Source organism: Solea senegalensis, linkage group LG19 (genome assembly GCF_019176455.1).
Source record: "Solea senegalensis isolate Sse05_10M linkage group LG19, IFAPA_SoseM_1, whole genome shotgun sequence".
In the NCBI taxonomy this organism is placed as follows: Eukaryota; Metazoa; Chordata; class Actinopteri; order Pleuronectiformes; family Soleidae; genus Solea; species Solea senegalensis.
In genome coordinates, this window is record NC_058038.1 from 3,522,709 (window position 1) to 3,538,518 (window position 15,810).

At 37.7% G+C, this 15,810-nt stretch overlaps 4 protein-coding genes across 4 annotated transcripts; 3 read left to right on the plus strand and 1 right to left on the minus strand.

The window, feature by feature from the left end:
* Positions 1–1,065: 1,065 nt before the first annotated feature.
* Positions 1,066–2,084, plus strand: LOC122785702 (hemoglobin subunit beta-like). Its single transcript, XM_044051609.1, has 3 exons — positions 1,066–1,236; positions 1,518–1,740; positions 1,821–2,084. The coding sequence occupies exons 1-3, from the start codon at positions 1,145–1,147 to the stop codon at positions 1,950–1,952; spliced, it is 447 nt and encodes a 148-aa protein (XP_043907544.1). The 5' UTR covers positions 1,066–1,144; the 3' UTR covers positions 1,953–2,084.
* A 2,158-nt stretch (positions 2,085–4,242) lies between these two features.
* Positions 4,243–6,745, plus strand: LOC122785703 (hemoglobin cathodic subunit beta-like). Its single transcript, XM_044051610.1, has 3 exons — positions 4,243–4,384; positions 5,208–5,430; positions 6,158–6,745. The coding sequence occupies exons 1-3, from the start codon at positions 4,293–4,295 to the stop codon at positions 6,284–6,286; spliced, it is 444 nt and encodes a 147-aa protein (XP_043907545.1). The 5' UTR covers positions 4,243–4,292; the 3' UTR covers positions 6,287–6,745.
* Positions 6,746–10,931: 4,186 nt separating this feature from the next.
* LOC122784739 (hemoglobin subunit alpha-A-like) lies at positions 10,932–11,989 on the minus strand. The gene is made up of 3 exons (XM_044050065.1): positions 11,824–11,989; positions 11,537–11,744; positions 10,932–11,212 (listed from the first exon to the last, which is right to left on the minus strand). Exons 1-3 carry the CDS (start codon positions 11,916–11,918, stop codon positions 11,084–11,086), a joined length of 432 nt encoding a protein of 143 aa, XP_043906000.1. The 5' UTR covers positions 11,919–11,989; the 3' UTR covers positions 10,932–11,083.
* Positions 11,990–13,555: 1,566 nt separating this feature from the next.
* Positions 13,556–14,421, plus strand: LOC122784714 (hemoglobin subunit beta-A-like). The gene is made up of 3 exons (XM_044050030.1): positions 13,556–13,730; positions 13,874–14,096; positions 14,201–14,421. Exons 1-3 carry the CDS (start codon positions 13,639–13,641, stop codon positions 14,330–14,332), a joined length of 447 nt encoding a protein of 148 aa, XP_043905965.1. The 5' UTR covers positions 13,556–13,638; the 3' UTR covers positions 14,333–14,421.
* The last annotated feature ends 1,389 nt before the right edge of the window (positions 14,422–15,810 follow it).

Consider the following 15,810-nt stretch of genomic DNA (forward strand, 5'->3'; position numbering starts at 1 on the left):
TATTATTATTATTGTTATTGTTATTGTTATTGTTATTATTATGTAATTATTATTATAATTGTTATTATTATTATTGTTAATATTATTATTATTATTATTGTTACCGGTTTAAAGTAACACAATACCTTAAATATTGTCAAAAACCAATGTTAAATCAAGTTGCACCATGTTTGTTCACAGTATCAAAGGAGGCTGTTTTACCAATGCGCGTGGAATTATAGAAGAAACATCCTTATACAGTCTTGTTCCTGAATTATAATGGATTATTACTCTGAATTATGGGTTAAAGCAGTAACTGAAGTTGACATTTTTATTTTTATTTAATACACATTGGGGTTTTTATTCAATCAATATACATTTTGATTTTAAAGAAGAAACATTATTACACAGTTTTGGTCCTGATTATAATTAACTATTAGTCTGAATTATGAATTAAAACAGCAACTGAAATTGAAAAATAGTTTTTTTTATTGAACAAAAATTTATTTTTATTGAAAAAAAAATACTATACAGTTGTTGTTGTAAAACAGTAATTAATGTTGAAAATGTCCTTTGTATTTAATAAAAAAAAAGATTTATATTTTAAGAAACATTATACAGTTTTGTTCCTGGATTATAATGATTTATTACACTGACGTAAAGTTCTATTGAAGTTGACAATACAATTTTTGTTTAATCAATTTTCAGTATATTTTCTTTTTAATTTTACTTGAGTCAAAAGTTGCAGTGTTGCAGTGAGACTATATGTCTGTAGTATTAAAATGGTTATTTGTTGTTACCTTTTCATTTAAGGACACACAAGGAAATTATTATTATTATTATTAATAATATTGTTGTAGTTTATAACTGCTGTTTTCAGGTTACCGCGTGTATATCTTTTGTTAAAACATCAGTTATCAGTCGTTATCGCGTATAAACACGTTTTTTAATCAATTTTTCACCATCCCAGTGACGTCACTCGCGTGGATTGGCGCTGCCAGTTTGCGCTGTGGGCCAGCCTTGCGCGCGTGAGCGGGCGAAAGGGCGGCGCCGTCGGCTCGTTCAATAAAAACTCCAGACTGGCGCACATTGTCCAAGTAGAAAAGCCGCCTTTTGCGTTGTGTGTTGATTGAAGTCGAAGGTGATTTTCATTTTTCACGCAGTCATGGTAGAATGGACAGACGCCGAGCGCAACGCCATCTTGGCCCTGTGGGCAAAAATTGATGTGGCCGACATCGGACCCAAGGCTCTGAAAAGGTACACCTACATATATATATATGCATACATTTGTTAAGAAAAAATTAAAAATCATTATCAGTTATCATGAATAATAATAATTATTATTATTATACGTAATATTCTCTAATTCCCTCGTGTATATACTGTAATGTTTATTGTAATGTCTCCGTGTAAATAACCTGTTTATTATTTACATGTCTGACTCTTGTTTTTATTTCTTATTTTAAAATATCTGTATGCATGAAGAATATAATGTGTTTCTTGTCTTTATTAAATCCTCTCCCCGTGTTTCCTCTCAGGCTGCTGATCGTTTTCCCGTGGACTAAGAGATACTTCACGTCGTTTGGAAACCTGTCCACCGAGGTCGCCATCAACTCGAACGACAAGGTCAGCGCGCACGGCAAAAAAGTGTTGTCCGAGCTGGACAAAGCCGTGAAGAACATGGACAACATCAAGAGTGTATACTCTCAGCTGAGCGTGTTCCACTCTGAGCAGCTCCACGTGGATCCTGACAACTTCAGAGTACGTGACATCATCTGAGCAATATATCATGTATCATTATTTATTGTTTCCCTTTATTTAATCTTCCCTCCTCATTGCAGCTTCTTGCGGAGTGCGTCACTGTGGAAGTGGGAGCCAAGTTTAGCTCCGCTAAATTCCCCCCTGGTTTTCAGGCGGCCTGGACGAAGTTCCTGGATGTGGTGGTGGCCGCCCTGAGAAAACAGTACCACTAACCACTGAAGAAAAAAAATAACATGTCCACGATGCACTTGCCTCGTGACTGTCGCCAACTCTTCAAATAAATGAACGAACGAATGAATAAATAAATAAATAAATAAAAAATGCCTATTTCAAAACATGTTTGACTCATGAATTCATTTTTGGTTGCAAATGATGAACTTTAAAGCACAACAATTCAATTCAATTTTATTTGTATAGCGCCAAATCGTAACATACATTATCTCAAGGCTCTGTACATAGACAACATCAAGGAGAGCAGAGAACCTCAACAGTTCACACAATGAGCAAACACTAGGCATCAGTGGAGAGGAACAGGAAGAAATCTCTGACAGAACCAGGCTCAGAGATGTGTGGTCATCTGCCTCGACCGGTTGGGGTGAAAGGAAAAATGGGGGACAGTGGAGAGGTGGGGGACAGAAAATGGGGGGAGAGAAAGGACAAGAGGGAGATGAGGGAGAGACAGAAGAGAGAGAGGGAGACCAGCAGCAGATACACAACAACTGTATCAGGTTACAAGTTTATACAGTTACTGATATCGACTTTTTAATTACAAAATAATAATAATGGTGATGATAAGCGTAGCCTCGGAAACTGGATCTTGATCCTGCAACCTGCATGATGAGAATACAGAGAGAGAGAGAGAGGGAAGGAAGGAAAGACACAAACTAGGGAGAGAAAGAGACAAGGTTAATGACATATAAAAAGTCATAATCAAATCCTGAGTGTGAGAGAGTGAATGTGCGTGTACCACAGGAAAATCCCCCAGCAGTTTAGTTCTATAGCAGCATAACTAAGAGATGGTCCAGGTTTCCCTGAACCAGCTCTAACTATAAGCTTTATCAAAAAGGAAAGTTTTAAGTTTAACTTTAAATACAGAGAGAGTGTCCGCCTCCCGAACTATCATTGGAAGCTGGTTCCACAGGAGAGGAGCCTGGTAGCTAAAGGCTCTGCCTCCCATTCTACTCTTACAGACTCTGGGAACCACAAGTAAACCTGTATTTTGTGACCTAAGTGGTCTATTAGGATGATAGGGTAAGACTAGGTCTTTCAGGTATGAAGGGGCCTGACCATTAAGTGCTTTGTACGTGAGGAGGAGGATTTTAAATTGAATTCTAAACTGTACGGGGAGCCAGTGTAGAGAAGCTAACACTGGAGTTATATGGTCTCTCTTTCTAGTTCCTGTCAGAACTCGTGCTGCAGCATTTTGAATGAACTGAAGGGTTCTAACAGACTTGTTAGAACATCCTGATAATAAGGAGTTACAGTAATCTAATCTAGATGTAACAAAAGCATGAACTAGTTTTTCAGCATCCTGTAAAGACAGAATGTTTCTAATTTTCATAATGTTGCGCAGGTGGAAGAAGGCTGTTCTGGAAATGAGTTTTATGTGTGAATCAAAAGACATTTCCTGGTCAAAAGTAACTCCAAGGTTCCTCACAGTGGAACTGGAAGCCAGGGTGATGTCATCTAAAGTGACAATGTGATCAGAAAGTTTTTCTCTGAGGTGTTTAGGGCCAAGTATAATGACCTCAGTTTTTTCTGAGTTTAAAAGTAGAAAGTTACAGGTCATCCAGGACTTAATGTCTCTGAGACATTCCTGGAGTTGAACAACAATGTGTGTGTGTGAATATTAACTTCTAACTCCTATAAGTAAATAGGAACAAAACAACTTTTGGTTCATGGATTCCACTTCTCTGAAACAAGAGTAAAGTAAAATTAATGTGAAAGGATAACTTTAGATTATGGAATTCACCTTGGTTCTCTGAAACACGGGTACGGTAAAAATAAATGTTGAAAACAGGTTGAAAACCAAATGACCGAAGAGAATTGAATGAAATGCATCGGTTCTGCTCGTCGTCATCATAAACAGACACGGGTTGTGCGTAATTCCAGGTCATGTGAGGTGAACATTCTGCCAGTGGAACCACGTTTGTTACATCAAGTCAGATAATTTATTTGGGTGGAGGGAGCCTGAATTATGGAGATAATGACGACACGTTAATCTCAGTTTGGCAGCTTTTTCTCGTGGCAGCAAAGAGCAGTAAATGAGAACACATTACATGTGTTTTACACACATTACATGTGTTTTAAAAACACATTACATGTGTTTTACATGTATTAACACAATACTTTATCAACTGTTTGTCCACTTTACCTATACAGGTTGAAAATGTTGTTTATTTCCAAAATAAGGACAAAATAACTTGTCCAGCATCATCATCGTGGTGATGTGGGCGACGGGAATTGGATTCTGCTGACTCAGCGTGGATGTGGTGACGCAGTAAACACACGCTGTGTCAGTGTCCGTTTACCTCACTGATGCTGATGTCATCATGGTGAAGTTCACAGAGCAGGAGCGCGACGTTGTCAGAGCTGTGTGGGAGAAAGTCGACGTCGACGAGATCGGACCTGAAGCTTTAATAAGGTACAAGATGAGACTTTTTATTTTTATTGTAGATTTGTTACAGCTGCTGGGTTCTTTTTAACTGTTAATAATGTGCACCTCTAACAGCTTCAGCTGAAAATGTTGATTTTCTCTATGGATTTTGGTGCAGGGAGTGAGCAGCAGTTACTTCCTGTAACAAAGTCCATAGAGAAAATCATCATGCTCATGGAGTTACAGGAGCAGCTGGTCTACTGCTGCCTTAATTGGTCATTTTGTGTCACTTTGTGTCAATTTAAATTAAATATTTCAATCACCGAAGTCACAAAGTAACACATTTGAACTTAGTGTTCAAATGGTCTGCGGCCTCCATGGTCTACTGCAGGTAGCAGTAGACCATCAGCGCCTGTAACTCCTTGATAGACTTTTGTGCAGGCAGTGAACGAGACGCTTACAATTAATGTCAGTTAATTATCATTAATTTTATTTATTACACTCACCTATCATACAGTTTACTGGGATTTGGGAAGTGTGGTTGCATGAGCAGCAGATACTTCAATTCCATAGAGAAAATCAATGTGTCCTGACGTAAAATCGCTGATTTTCTCTATGGACTTTGGTGCAGGGAGTGAGCAGCTTACAAATGTCACGTTTCCAGCCAGTGATGAGGGCAGCATCTGTGATTAAAAGTGGCCACAGTATTGTTTAGATATCAGCTGGTATATATTTCATTAGATGCACCTTTTGTTAAGTGGCAAAAGTCTTTTTTAATATATTATTTATCTCAAAAATGTACTGGAGCTCAGGGCTGTGGAAACCATGCACTGAACTGTAAAATAATAAACAAAATCCCTCGCATTCACAGAGTTTTGATCACCTACCCCTGGACCGAGCGGTACTTTGGTAAATTTGGAGATTTGTTCTCCATTAGTGCTGTGTCGACAAACGCCAAGTTGGCCGAACATGGCAAAGTGGTGCTGCGGTCCCTGGGCAGAGCCGTGGAGGACATGGACAACATCAAAAAGACGTATGCCGAGCTGAGTCGTCTTCACTGTGAAAAGATCCACGTGGATCCAGATAACTTCAGAGTGAGTCCTCAAACTATAGACATATACGTCCATCAACCATGACACTAAAATCAACTAGAAAATGTTGATCTTGCCTGCTTCTTGCTGCCGATTTGGGGGGATTGAACCTTTAAAACTTGACATTTTTAGGCAAATTGGTATTTTTGTGGAATCAACCTTTAAAAATGAGAGCGAGAGACTGAATCTTGCAGCTGTTGCACAAGGTTTTGAAGGTTCCAGTTTCAATTCGATTTGCACTGTGCAGTCATATTAAATAAAAAGTGCCATAATGTTTTTAATGTAAACAATATTTTTTATGATGCAGCAGGTTAAAGAGAACCACATTTTGTAAAAATGTGCAGCAATAGTTTCTGTGAAAATCTCCAAGAAAACCAAAATATCTCCAAATGAATTGGTGTCCAATCAAATTGAGTTGGAAATCAAATCACTCGTTGTCATGCCATTTACGGTGCAATGATCAATTATGTTCATAATGGATTCATCCATCCATTACTGACTTGATTTGGTTCATAAAATGTTAGATAATGTTGATCGTTCTTTCCTAAACCTCAAAAGGATGATCATCTCAAATGTCTTGTTTTGTCCACAAATACACATGATTCCAATTTAATGATTTATTTGTCGTATGGTGCAAAGAAAATCACATTTAAGAAGCAAGGCTGATGCATTTCATTTCAAGGGCCAGTACACACGCACATATGTGATATGTTGTGATATGTGTCCACAGCTGTTGGCCGACTGCATCACCATCACCATCGCTTGCAAACTGAAGAGCACGTTCAACTCTAACGTCCAAGCCACGTGGCAGAAGTTTCTGACCGCTGTGGTCGAAGCCATGACCAGTCAATACAACTGAAAAAATGTTTTACAACCCCAGCAGCACACAGTGTCGTTTATATAAACGAGATGAATGGGCCGACAGAAACGTGACAATGACAGTAAATGTAGGGCCACAGGACATCGACTGGGGAGGCCACATGTGGCCCACAACCCGCCAGTTTGAGCCTCAACACTATACCATACTTAGAAACAGAGCGAGACAGAGAAATGAGTGAAACTAATGGGTTTAAGTGAACTAACTTGACTATGGTGTGAATGTTTGGACTTAGATTTGTGTCAATATTTTCGAACTAAAAAAAAATCAATGATTTTTCACATATTTCCTTTAAAATACATAAATCAGATTTGCCTAATTTAAAAGCAAGCAAGGGTTTATGGACCGGGCATCAGGATGTTGATGATAATTATCAATAATACGTTTAAGTGTTTCAACCATGAGTGACTTAAAGTGACTTAAAGTGCAGATGAAATCAGAGACAAACTGTGAGTTTTGTGTTTATTGTTATGGAGGAAAATGATAAGGCACAAAAGAGGAGCTACAGTTCACAAGAAAAACACTAATCCTACAGAAATGTGTTTCAACCCCACAAGCTTTCTCATGGTCATGAAATATTATATGTGTGTAGAGATGCTGCCCTCTAGTGGTCAGGGAGGGGAAGATATTGCTGCTGTCAGCTGTCGGTATTCTACCAAACACATAGCCTCACAGTGATAAAACCCAACACATAATGAAATACACTGAGGCACAAACATAAAACTACAGTATTTAGTATTTTAAGTATACATATATATATATATATATATATATATATATATGTATATGTATGTGTACATATAAAACAATAAATAATAATTAATTGAAAAAAATATATATATTTAAAATATATACAGTACATCTGTGCTGTGTGCTCGTGTTGAATTATTATACTTATTCAACGTGAGCAACATTATTATTATTATACATCTGTGCAAGGCAAGAGGCAGGCAGTCTGCATGGCCACTAGAGGGCGCTCCAACACTGCTATATGACACCAAGTTAAGGGCATGTTTCAGCTATAATTCATCATTGAAAATCAATCTATTACTTTAAAAAAACATACATAAACAACTCCATTATAAGTTGATAATAGGTGGCGGGCCACCTGAAATCGAGTGGTGGGCCATGTGGGCCTGTGGGCCGCAAGTTTGGAGCCCCTGTTTTAAACTGTGCTAGAAGACGCTTTTTACATTATGTTTATATATAGTAAAAGTCATGGAAAGAAATACACACAATTTCAAATAATTAAAATTTACCATTTTTGGAATGACTATGTAGTTTTGGATAATGTATAAACTTATAGATAATATATATATTATATATATTATATTATCTATATTATATTATATATAATCATATATAATTCTAAGGCGTTTAATCTGCTATAAGAGAATAACTTAAAGCTATTCAAAGGAAAACCTCAGGGTCATGTCAGAGCCAAAAAAACACCACTAAATGAGGATATCTCATTTTTTTTTAATCACATATCATAGCAATAACCTTAAAATATCTCCCTATATTTAAATATGTGAATGGTTCAAGGCACTGATTACATTCACTAAATGAGGTTTGAAGGTTTTATTTGTGTTGAGCCTGGCATTACCCCGTCAAAGCGTCTGTATGGTCACGGCGTTGGATACACGGAGTACTATAACGAAACCCTAAGAGTGACATAGAAATCCAAATTGACACTTAATTGCACCTTTAGGCCTCCTGTGGAGGGGGGTTTGAGGGTGGTTGGGTATCTATAAGATCAGATATTTAAAGAGGACATAGCATGGTCTCACATACTGTCTTACTTGTATGTGAGATATGAAGGTGTACTTACAAACATGAAGTCGTTTTCATGGTCAAAAACCTCCTAGTCGCTGCAAACAAGCCGAAGTAAATGTCTCATCACTGACGCTCTCGTCAGCCGCGCTGTTTCAGACCAAAACCACACCCACAGAACACTGACTGTCTTGTAATTGGCACGTCAGCTCTCAGACCCGCAGCTCCCCCCTCTGGAAAGGTGGATGCACCGCTAGCAATTATAAAAACATTGAGTAATGCCCTCGTCACAAGCCCTCGCCGTAATCCCGGAGTCAGTCACCTTTACAACATGTAAAGATAAATTTACATGCATTGCTACCAAGCCCCAAAACCCTTAATTTGTCATTCTGACCTGTACCATGTAAAATGTATTTAACCTATTTAATTAACCCTTTAACACCTTTTTTTTTTCTTTTGCTCATTTTAACCATAAAAGGGCCAGAAATGTCCTGTGAGTTAAGTGCGTTTGCCCATTTTTCAAGAATAACGTTGAATATCTGGTTGTTATTTACAATTTATCACATTTTAAAACGATGTTTTAGCAATTTAAAATGTTTTATTGAGAAAACAACACCGTAGTTGTACACAAACACCAGAGTTTGCGTGTTTTGAAATTTGACCAGTATAAAACATGATTTTTTTATCTCAATGTCCAAAAACAGGCCAATTAAAGGGTTTTTCCAACTCTATCCTCTCTAACTGCTGATTTGCTGGTTTCCTGCAACAGCACGAGTGCAATTACCGTAATAACCACATGTCGCTTGTGCAAACGTGTCGCCTGCGACACTTAGACACAATCAAAGGATTGTCATCTAGTGGTGCCAACACCCCACACAAGACAATCCAGACTCTTTTCATGTGTCGTTCATGGGGCGTTGTCTTCAACGCCCAAAGTCTATTCTCATATAAATTTTGACGTCTTGTTGAGACAAACAGCCATAAACCGAGCTGTTGGATGTCCTCCATTGTTGTCTGTTGTGTCACCTTCTTTGTCGTCACACCGGTACAGTGTCACACTACATATTTAGCTGACACGGCCATCGGGCACAGCGTGCACAGCGTGCACAGCGTGCACAGCGTGCACAGCGTGCACATCGTGCAACCCTCCTACCAAGTAAAAGACACCATTCTCAGTGGAAACGCAAGCCTGCAAGCTTTACAGTTTCAAACCATGCTGGACTGTACCATGATGGACACACGCCAAAGCAGTACTGACTGAGGGAGTGTTGGAGTGTATACAGTGGCAGAACAAGAGTGGGCAAGAGAAATTTATCCCATCAAACTGCTGAATGACCAGGGTTCTTTAAGCAGGAGATTTAGGCCTCGTTGACATGGAAACAGAACTTTCCCTGTCTATCTTCAAGAAGGTCTTGAAAACCCAGCGCTTCCAAGAGCATCTTCTGTCCTAGCACTCCTAGCACCTTACCTTACCCCCCTCCCCTGCATCTCCTTCTGCACTTGGATCCACCTCGGCACTCTCACCCTCTATCTATCCACTATTCCTATCTAGTGGAGTTCTTTCCAAGATTTCTTCTATGTAACTTATAACACATAGACCGGAAGCTCCAATTAACGCTGCGTTTGTGTGTGTGTATCTGCGTCATTACCTCGTTTATGAAACCCTAAAGTTTCAGAACAAACAGTTCAGCCACTGCTGAGAAAATAGTGTTGTATTGTTTTCCTGGGCTCTGCGAAGCGGATCGGCACTTCCTTAATTTGATGTCGTCATCAGAAATCCTCACCACTCCTCTCACCACCGTAGCGCCTCCTGGTGCGGGCACTAGTCCGGGCACATCCGGTTGCGTACAGAAGAACTACTCTCGTTGTAGCTGATACACAGCTCCCCCTCTGGCACGGTGGATGCCAGAGGGGGAGCTGTGTATCTGAGAGCCATTACGTCACTTCCAGGTACCTGGCCAATCACAGGACAGTGGGAAAGCTCTCGTTGGCTGGCCAATCACAACACAGTCCATATTCTAGGGGTGTGGTTTTGGTCTGAAACAGCGCGGCTGACGAGAGCGTCAGTGAGGAGATATTTTGATCGGCTCGTTTGCAGCGATTAGGAGGTTTTTAATCATGAAAACAAGTTCATATATGTAAGTAGACCTCCATAACTAACATATATGTGTGATACAAGCATTCTATGTCACCTTTAAGTCGCTTTGGATAAAAGCGTGTGCTAAATGCTTAAATGTTAAATGTAAACTTCCATCGTGTGTCCATTCCATTGATAAGGTGTGTAAATGTCCTGCAACCATACTTCAAAAAACCTGATCTGTCCCTTTAAAACACTTAAAAAAAAGAAAACCCCACTTTGAAGTTATTTGTATGTATATACTGATATTTATACTGTATATACATATATGTATCTGGTCCTTTAAAGGGCTTTTTTGACTCAGTTTTAGAGTTTATGGTCATGTATCCACTGGTTATAGTTAATATGTCAAAAACTCCACTTATTCAGTATAGTTTGCTGTTACACTGTTGGTGTGTGTGTGCTTGCATTTATGTCTATGTGAGGTCCAAAAAAGAAACGTACACACACCTATCTTTGCGGGGAGATTTTGTCTGCTTTTTCAGGGTTAAGACCTGGTTTTAGAGTTCCGTTTAAAATTGGGTTTAGGGTAAGGGTAAGGGCTGAGGTTTGTGTGTTATTGTTGTTGTTTGCAGCCTATACCTGCAGTAAGTTATGTCACAGTGAATGTATTGTATTGTAATCCCTCTATGTTTTATTATTGTTATATTTCACAGTGTGGATCTAAACTGATAAGACACAGCAACAGTGTGTGAGAGACAATGAAGAGAAGACGTGTGAATGTTCCACATTCATTTTATTTATTCATTTATTTGGCCTTCATTAAAGGGATCTTGCCATCGTTTATTGTGGAGGACGATGATGATGATGGCGATGAGGCTGACATGCAGCCCAATGCCTCCTCCTCCCGACGGACGGATCGCCGCAGTTTATCGGTATTTCTCGGACAGAGCCAGGGCCACATTTTGCAGGAACTTGTCCACGGAGACTTGCACCTCTGGAGTGAAATCTTTAGGGTAGTACATGGCAATCACCAACTGGATGCTGTGGGACAGGATCTGTGAAGTTACAAGAAACACAGAAGGTCAGTCACAGACACCTCACCATACTAACCCAAACCCTTAAACTTTAAAGTCTTAATCCTCAAAAAGGCCCTTTAAAGTTGTCAAAAGTCAAAATGTCCTCACAAAGATAGGATTTTGTCAATGTCCTTGCATGCTACTACAGACAAGTACACACATACATCCTTGTACAGCAGCCTTAGTGAGGACTCTTGTGTAAGTAATGCATAAAAACCCCATATATATATATATATATATATATATATATATATATATATATATATATATATATATATAGACCCGATACATGTTGTGGCTTACCTTGAAGTTGTTAGGGTCCACTTGGAGCTTGAAGGCATGCAACTCGCTGAGGCGGGAAAGGTTGAGCTTGAGGTCATCAATGCCTTCCACAGCCTCTCCAATGGCCTTCAGGATGACCGCTCCGTGCTTCTTCACCTGCTCAGATGTAGGGCTCAGGTCTGACCAGTGAGAGAAGTAGGTCTTGGTCTGTGGGGATGCCGTCAGCATCCTGTCAAGAGAGAAAGAATTAATCACCAATAAATGAATAAAAAAAATATTAGCTCATGAACGGATGACTGAAGACTCACCTGCCAAGAGCCTCGGCTCCGATTAAGTCGGAATTTAAGGCTATTTTGCCCCAGAGATTTGACACCACAGCCTTATCTTTTCCGGTGAGACTCATGGCTGCCTTTGCTTCGTTTTCTTTTGACAAAAGGAAAAAATTATGACGATGCAAGTGAAGTTGATGTGCAACAGCTTTTTTTTATATATATGGAGCCAAATTGCACCGCACCCCCGTATCAAACCAAAACCACGCCTCCATTAAAGAATTTGCCAGAAATGTGCTCAGCAGTTTTCCAGAGATAAGTCACCACTCCCTTTATATGTCATCATTTCATGACTCAGTTATTTCACAAATAAAGAAAATAATTTTAACCTCAGATTGTAAAATGTAAAATATTCAACTTAATTCCTGGTTAAAGGGATGGATACATTTTCTTCATTTCAATGTCATTCATATTTTCCATGTAACGTTTAATGTGTAAGTCTAATATACAGTATTATAATGTAATAATAATAATATTCAGCCCACCACAAAAACATGTGTCTCAGTCTTCTTTCAAATGAATCTGTAAAACATATATATATATATATATATATATATATATATATACATATATATATTATACTTTTTTGTTAAATTATGAGTCAGATAACAATTATTGGCCTGTTTTACAGATTCATTTGAAAGAAGACTGAGATGCATGTTTTTGTTCATTATTCAACACTTTTTGTGTGTTTTTCTGGTTGACAATTCGACCACTAAAATGAGAAATTCTGAAAAAAACAAACAAACATTGGCCTGGTCGTCACGTTACATCTTTCGTTCATAGTTTGAACTGTTCAAATCTGCAGATGATTTTCATCACAATATGATAAAAAGGGTAGTTACTGTATGATATATATTATAGTCATACTATAATTAAAACTATATTACTAAAACTATACCACGATACAAACATATCGCTTACTTCTGGCAATTGTAGTATGTAAGTTAGTTTACATACCCTATAAATAATATGCAGAATCAGTCAATCAATAAATAAATGAATGAATAAATAAATCAATAAATAGAAGAGTGATTAGGTAATTGTGTAAATACACTTTTTATACATTATTGCCTACCTTTGTTATTATATTGTCTCTCATTACATTGTCACACTTAACATAAAATGAATTGGTAAATTTTGTTCTGACAAGGTTATTGAGTTATGATCTTATGATCAACAACAACTCCATTTAAACACAACACGAGAATACACAGTGAATCACACGGAACAAGCCATAAAAAGAGAATATGTAATATATACAAAGCTTTAATGAAGGATCTGACACTTATAAATATTTTATCTCATCTTATGTCCCTTGTTTTTGTGTTTTTGTGTTAAAGCGGTAAATAAAACAAATTGAATATGCAAATGTGAGACCTTTTAAGAATAAGAACAAAACAATAAAATAAAACAAATACTGTAGAAAGTATAAAAACAACACAAATAAACAAGTCCTACATTAAAACCATTGATCAGTTCTGGTTCCTATTTATTAAATATGTTTTTACCTTTCAATTCTGCTGCATTTAATTTTTTTTATTTTCTCATTTCAAGATTTCAATCTTAGCAATAATCTCAATTTCCTTCTTATCTGTTTTTTTTCAGGGCGAAGCTGAATCGTGGCAGGCAGCAACCCAACTCCTCTGGTCCAATCAGGTGCCTCCGTTGAATTGGAGGTGTGGCCTTGCGTCATTAATAAAATCTGCAGAGGACAAGTCTCTTGCCCCACAGGTCTGTGATCAGATATTTTTGTTTTAGCATCAAAAAAACAGAAAACCTTTCCTCGTCAACATGGTTGAGTGGACAGACAAAGAGCGTCAAGCCATCAAGAAGGTGTGGGACAAGATTGATGCGAACAAGGATGGCGCTGAGGCACTGATAAGGTGAATTGTATATTTAATTTGGAATGGATGCAATTATTTTGCAATTCTTTTACATATTCACTGTAAAAACTTTGACAAGAGCAAAGGTTTTGTAATTGATGACAATTTATGTTTCAGTTGAATTTTCTGCTGTGTCATTTCAGGGTTTTGATCGTTTTCCCCTGGACTAAGAGATACTTCAAGGAATTCGGCGACCTGTCCACCAATGCCGCCATCGCCGCAAACGCTAAGGTTTCTGCGCATGGTGCCAGAGTCCTGAACGAGCTGGACAAAGCCGTGAATAACTTGGATGACATCAAGAATACATACTCCAAGCTGAGTGTGATACACTCTGAGAGGCTCCATGTGGATCCTGACAACTTCAGAGTATGTGATGCCTCATCTGTGCAATATTTCTTTTTTTTTTATCTTTATTTATTCTGTAGTTTCCTTTACTCAACCCTCTGTGTGTGTGTTTTTCCTCATTGCAGCTTCTTGCTGAGTGCATCACAGTGGTTGTCGGAGCCAAGTTTGGCGCCTCCGTTTTCACCCCTGATATTCAGGAGGCCTGGCAGAAGTTCCTGTCTGTGGTGGTGTCTGCCCTGGGCAGACAGTACCACTAACCACTGAAGCTCCAATGGTCACCAGCAAATAATGACCTATAATTGCAGTGTTGTCAAACACCAAATAAAACACGACTGAATGCAATCAATTTCTGTCTGTTTATTTTTGTTAGCAAAAATGCATGGTTTAACATAAAGAGTCAATAAATAAAAGGTTATAATGGCAGGGTAATTGTCTGACAATGGTTGTTTTTTCATTTGAGCGCTATAAACTCAAATTCACTGTGAGAATAAGGGAAGAGTTGTTTAAAATCAATCCAATTTACTCACTTATAATGACCTATAACAAAACTCAGATAAACAACATTTGTAGAGGTTTGTGTACCTTTGTTTTTCCACATTTCTCCTCCTTGCCTAGTCTAAGTGCAAAATTTAACATAGATAGTCAATAAATAAAAGTTTAGCAGGCAGAATAAGCATCCCATAATGGTGTCAAATTATTATAAATACATTTTAAGCATTTTTTATACATATTTTTGAAGTGAATCATTTAATTAGAAACCTGTAGGGTTTTTCACAGTGACTTGTGTTTTTCAAAGGAAAATATATTCGCTGGTTATTTTGCCGTTTCTGCACATTTTGCAGTTTGATATAAAAGGGTGTGGTTCTCTGAAATTAAAGATACCAGTGTATCAAGAAACTGAATCACGAGGGCAATGGCGGCAAAATGTGGAAACACTGGCAAGGGTATTGGTGTGAGCAAGACCTCTGACTGGGCACTTACTTAAAAACCATAACACATAAATTCAGTATTCGTTTACCTTGTGCAATCAGTTGAAGTGGCATGCAAAGCATGCAATATATGTGTATGTATATATATATATATATATCTATATACATATATAATAGGTATTTCCTATGTGTTAAACATGTGTGTGATATGTGAGGAAAATATAACTTAACACATAGTTAGATGGCAAACTATCGTGACTCAAATATAAATCCTGAGTGAGTGAGAAAGTTGAAGCATTTGTGACCTTTGACCCAGTTTAACTGATACATGATGATGTGATTGTCATTTTGTGTTGTACCAGTACAATGACAATAAAGACTATTCTATTCTATTTTGTCAGCACTTTAATTTGTAAAGGTTTGCCTTTAATTTAAAGTCAGAATTCGAGATTAAAGTCCCAAGAAAAAAAATCTGAGATTAAAGTCAGAATTCCAAGAAAAATGAATTCCGAGATTAAGGTCAGAATGAATTCCGAGATTAAAGTCAGAATGAATTCTGAGATTAAAGTCAAAATAAATTCTGAGATTAAAGTCAGAATGAATTCTGCAATTAAAGTCAGAATTTCTAGAGAAAATAGAATTCTGAGATTAAAGTCAGAATTTTGAGAAAAAAAAAATATCTGAGATTAAAATCAGAAATAATTCCGAGATTAAAGTCAGATTAAAGGAGGGAAAACAATTCAGTAGTCAATTCAAGTCAAGCTGTTTTCCAAAATTTGTTTTCCAAATTTGTTTTACATTTGTTT

Coding starts and splice junctions, on each gene's coding strand:
- LOC122785702 (XM_044051609.1), top strand. CDS start 1,145: ATGGTAGAATGGACAGACGCCGAGCGCAACGCCATCTTGGCCCTGTGG. Junction 1,237..1,517: donor GGACCCAAGGCTCTGAAAAG/GTACACCTACAT, acceptor GTTTCCTCTCAG/GCTGCTGATCGTTTTCCCGT. Junction 1,741..1,820: donor TGGATCCTGACAACTTCAGA/GTACGTGACATC, acceptor TCCTCATTGCAG/CTTCTTGCGGAGTGCGTCAC.
- LOC122785703 (XM_044051610.1), top strand. CDS start 4,293: ATGGTGAAGTTCACAGAGCAGGAGCGCGACGTTGTCAGAGCTGTGTGG. Junction 4,385..5,207: donor GGACCTGAAGCTTTAATAAG/GTACAAGATGAG, acceptor TCGCATTCACAG/AGTTTTGATCACCTACCCCT. Junction 5,431..6,157: donor TGGATCCAGATAACTTCAGA/GTGAGTCCTCAA, acceptor ATGTGTCCACAG/CTGTTGGCCGACTGCATCAC.
- LOC122784739 (XM_044050065.1), bottom strand. CDS start 11,918: ATGAGTCTCACCGGAAAAGATAAGGCTGTGGTGTCAAATCTCTGGGGC. Junction 11,745..11,823: donor GGAGCCGAGGCTCTTGGCAG/GTGAGTCTTCAG, acceptor CTCTCTTGACAG/GATGCTGACGGCATCCCCAC. Junction 11,213..11,536: donor TGGACCCTAACAACTTCAAG/GTAAGCCACAAC, acceptor GTAACTTCACAG/ATCCTGTCCCACAGCATCCA.
- LOC122784714 (XM_044050030.1), top strand. CDS start 13,639: ATGGTTGAGTGGACAGACAAAGAGCGTCAAGCCATCAAGAAGGTGTGG. Junction 13,731..13,873: donor GGCGCTGAGGCACTGATAAG/GTGAATTGTATA, acceptor GTGTCATTTCAG/GGTTTTGATCGTTTTCCCCT. Junction 14,097..14,200: donor TGGATCCTGACAACTTCAGA/GTATGTGATGCC, acceptor TCCTCATTGCAG/CTTCTTGCTGAGTGCATCAC.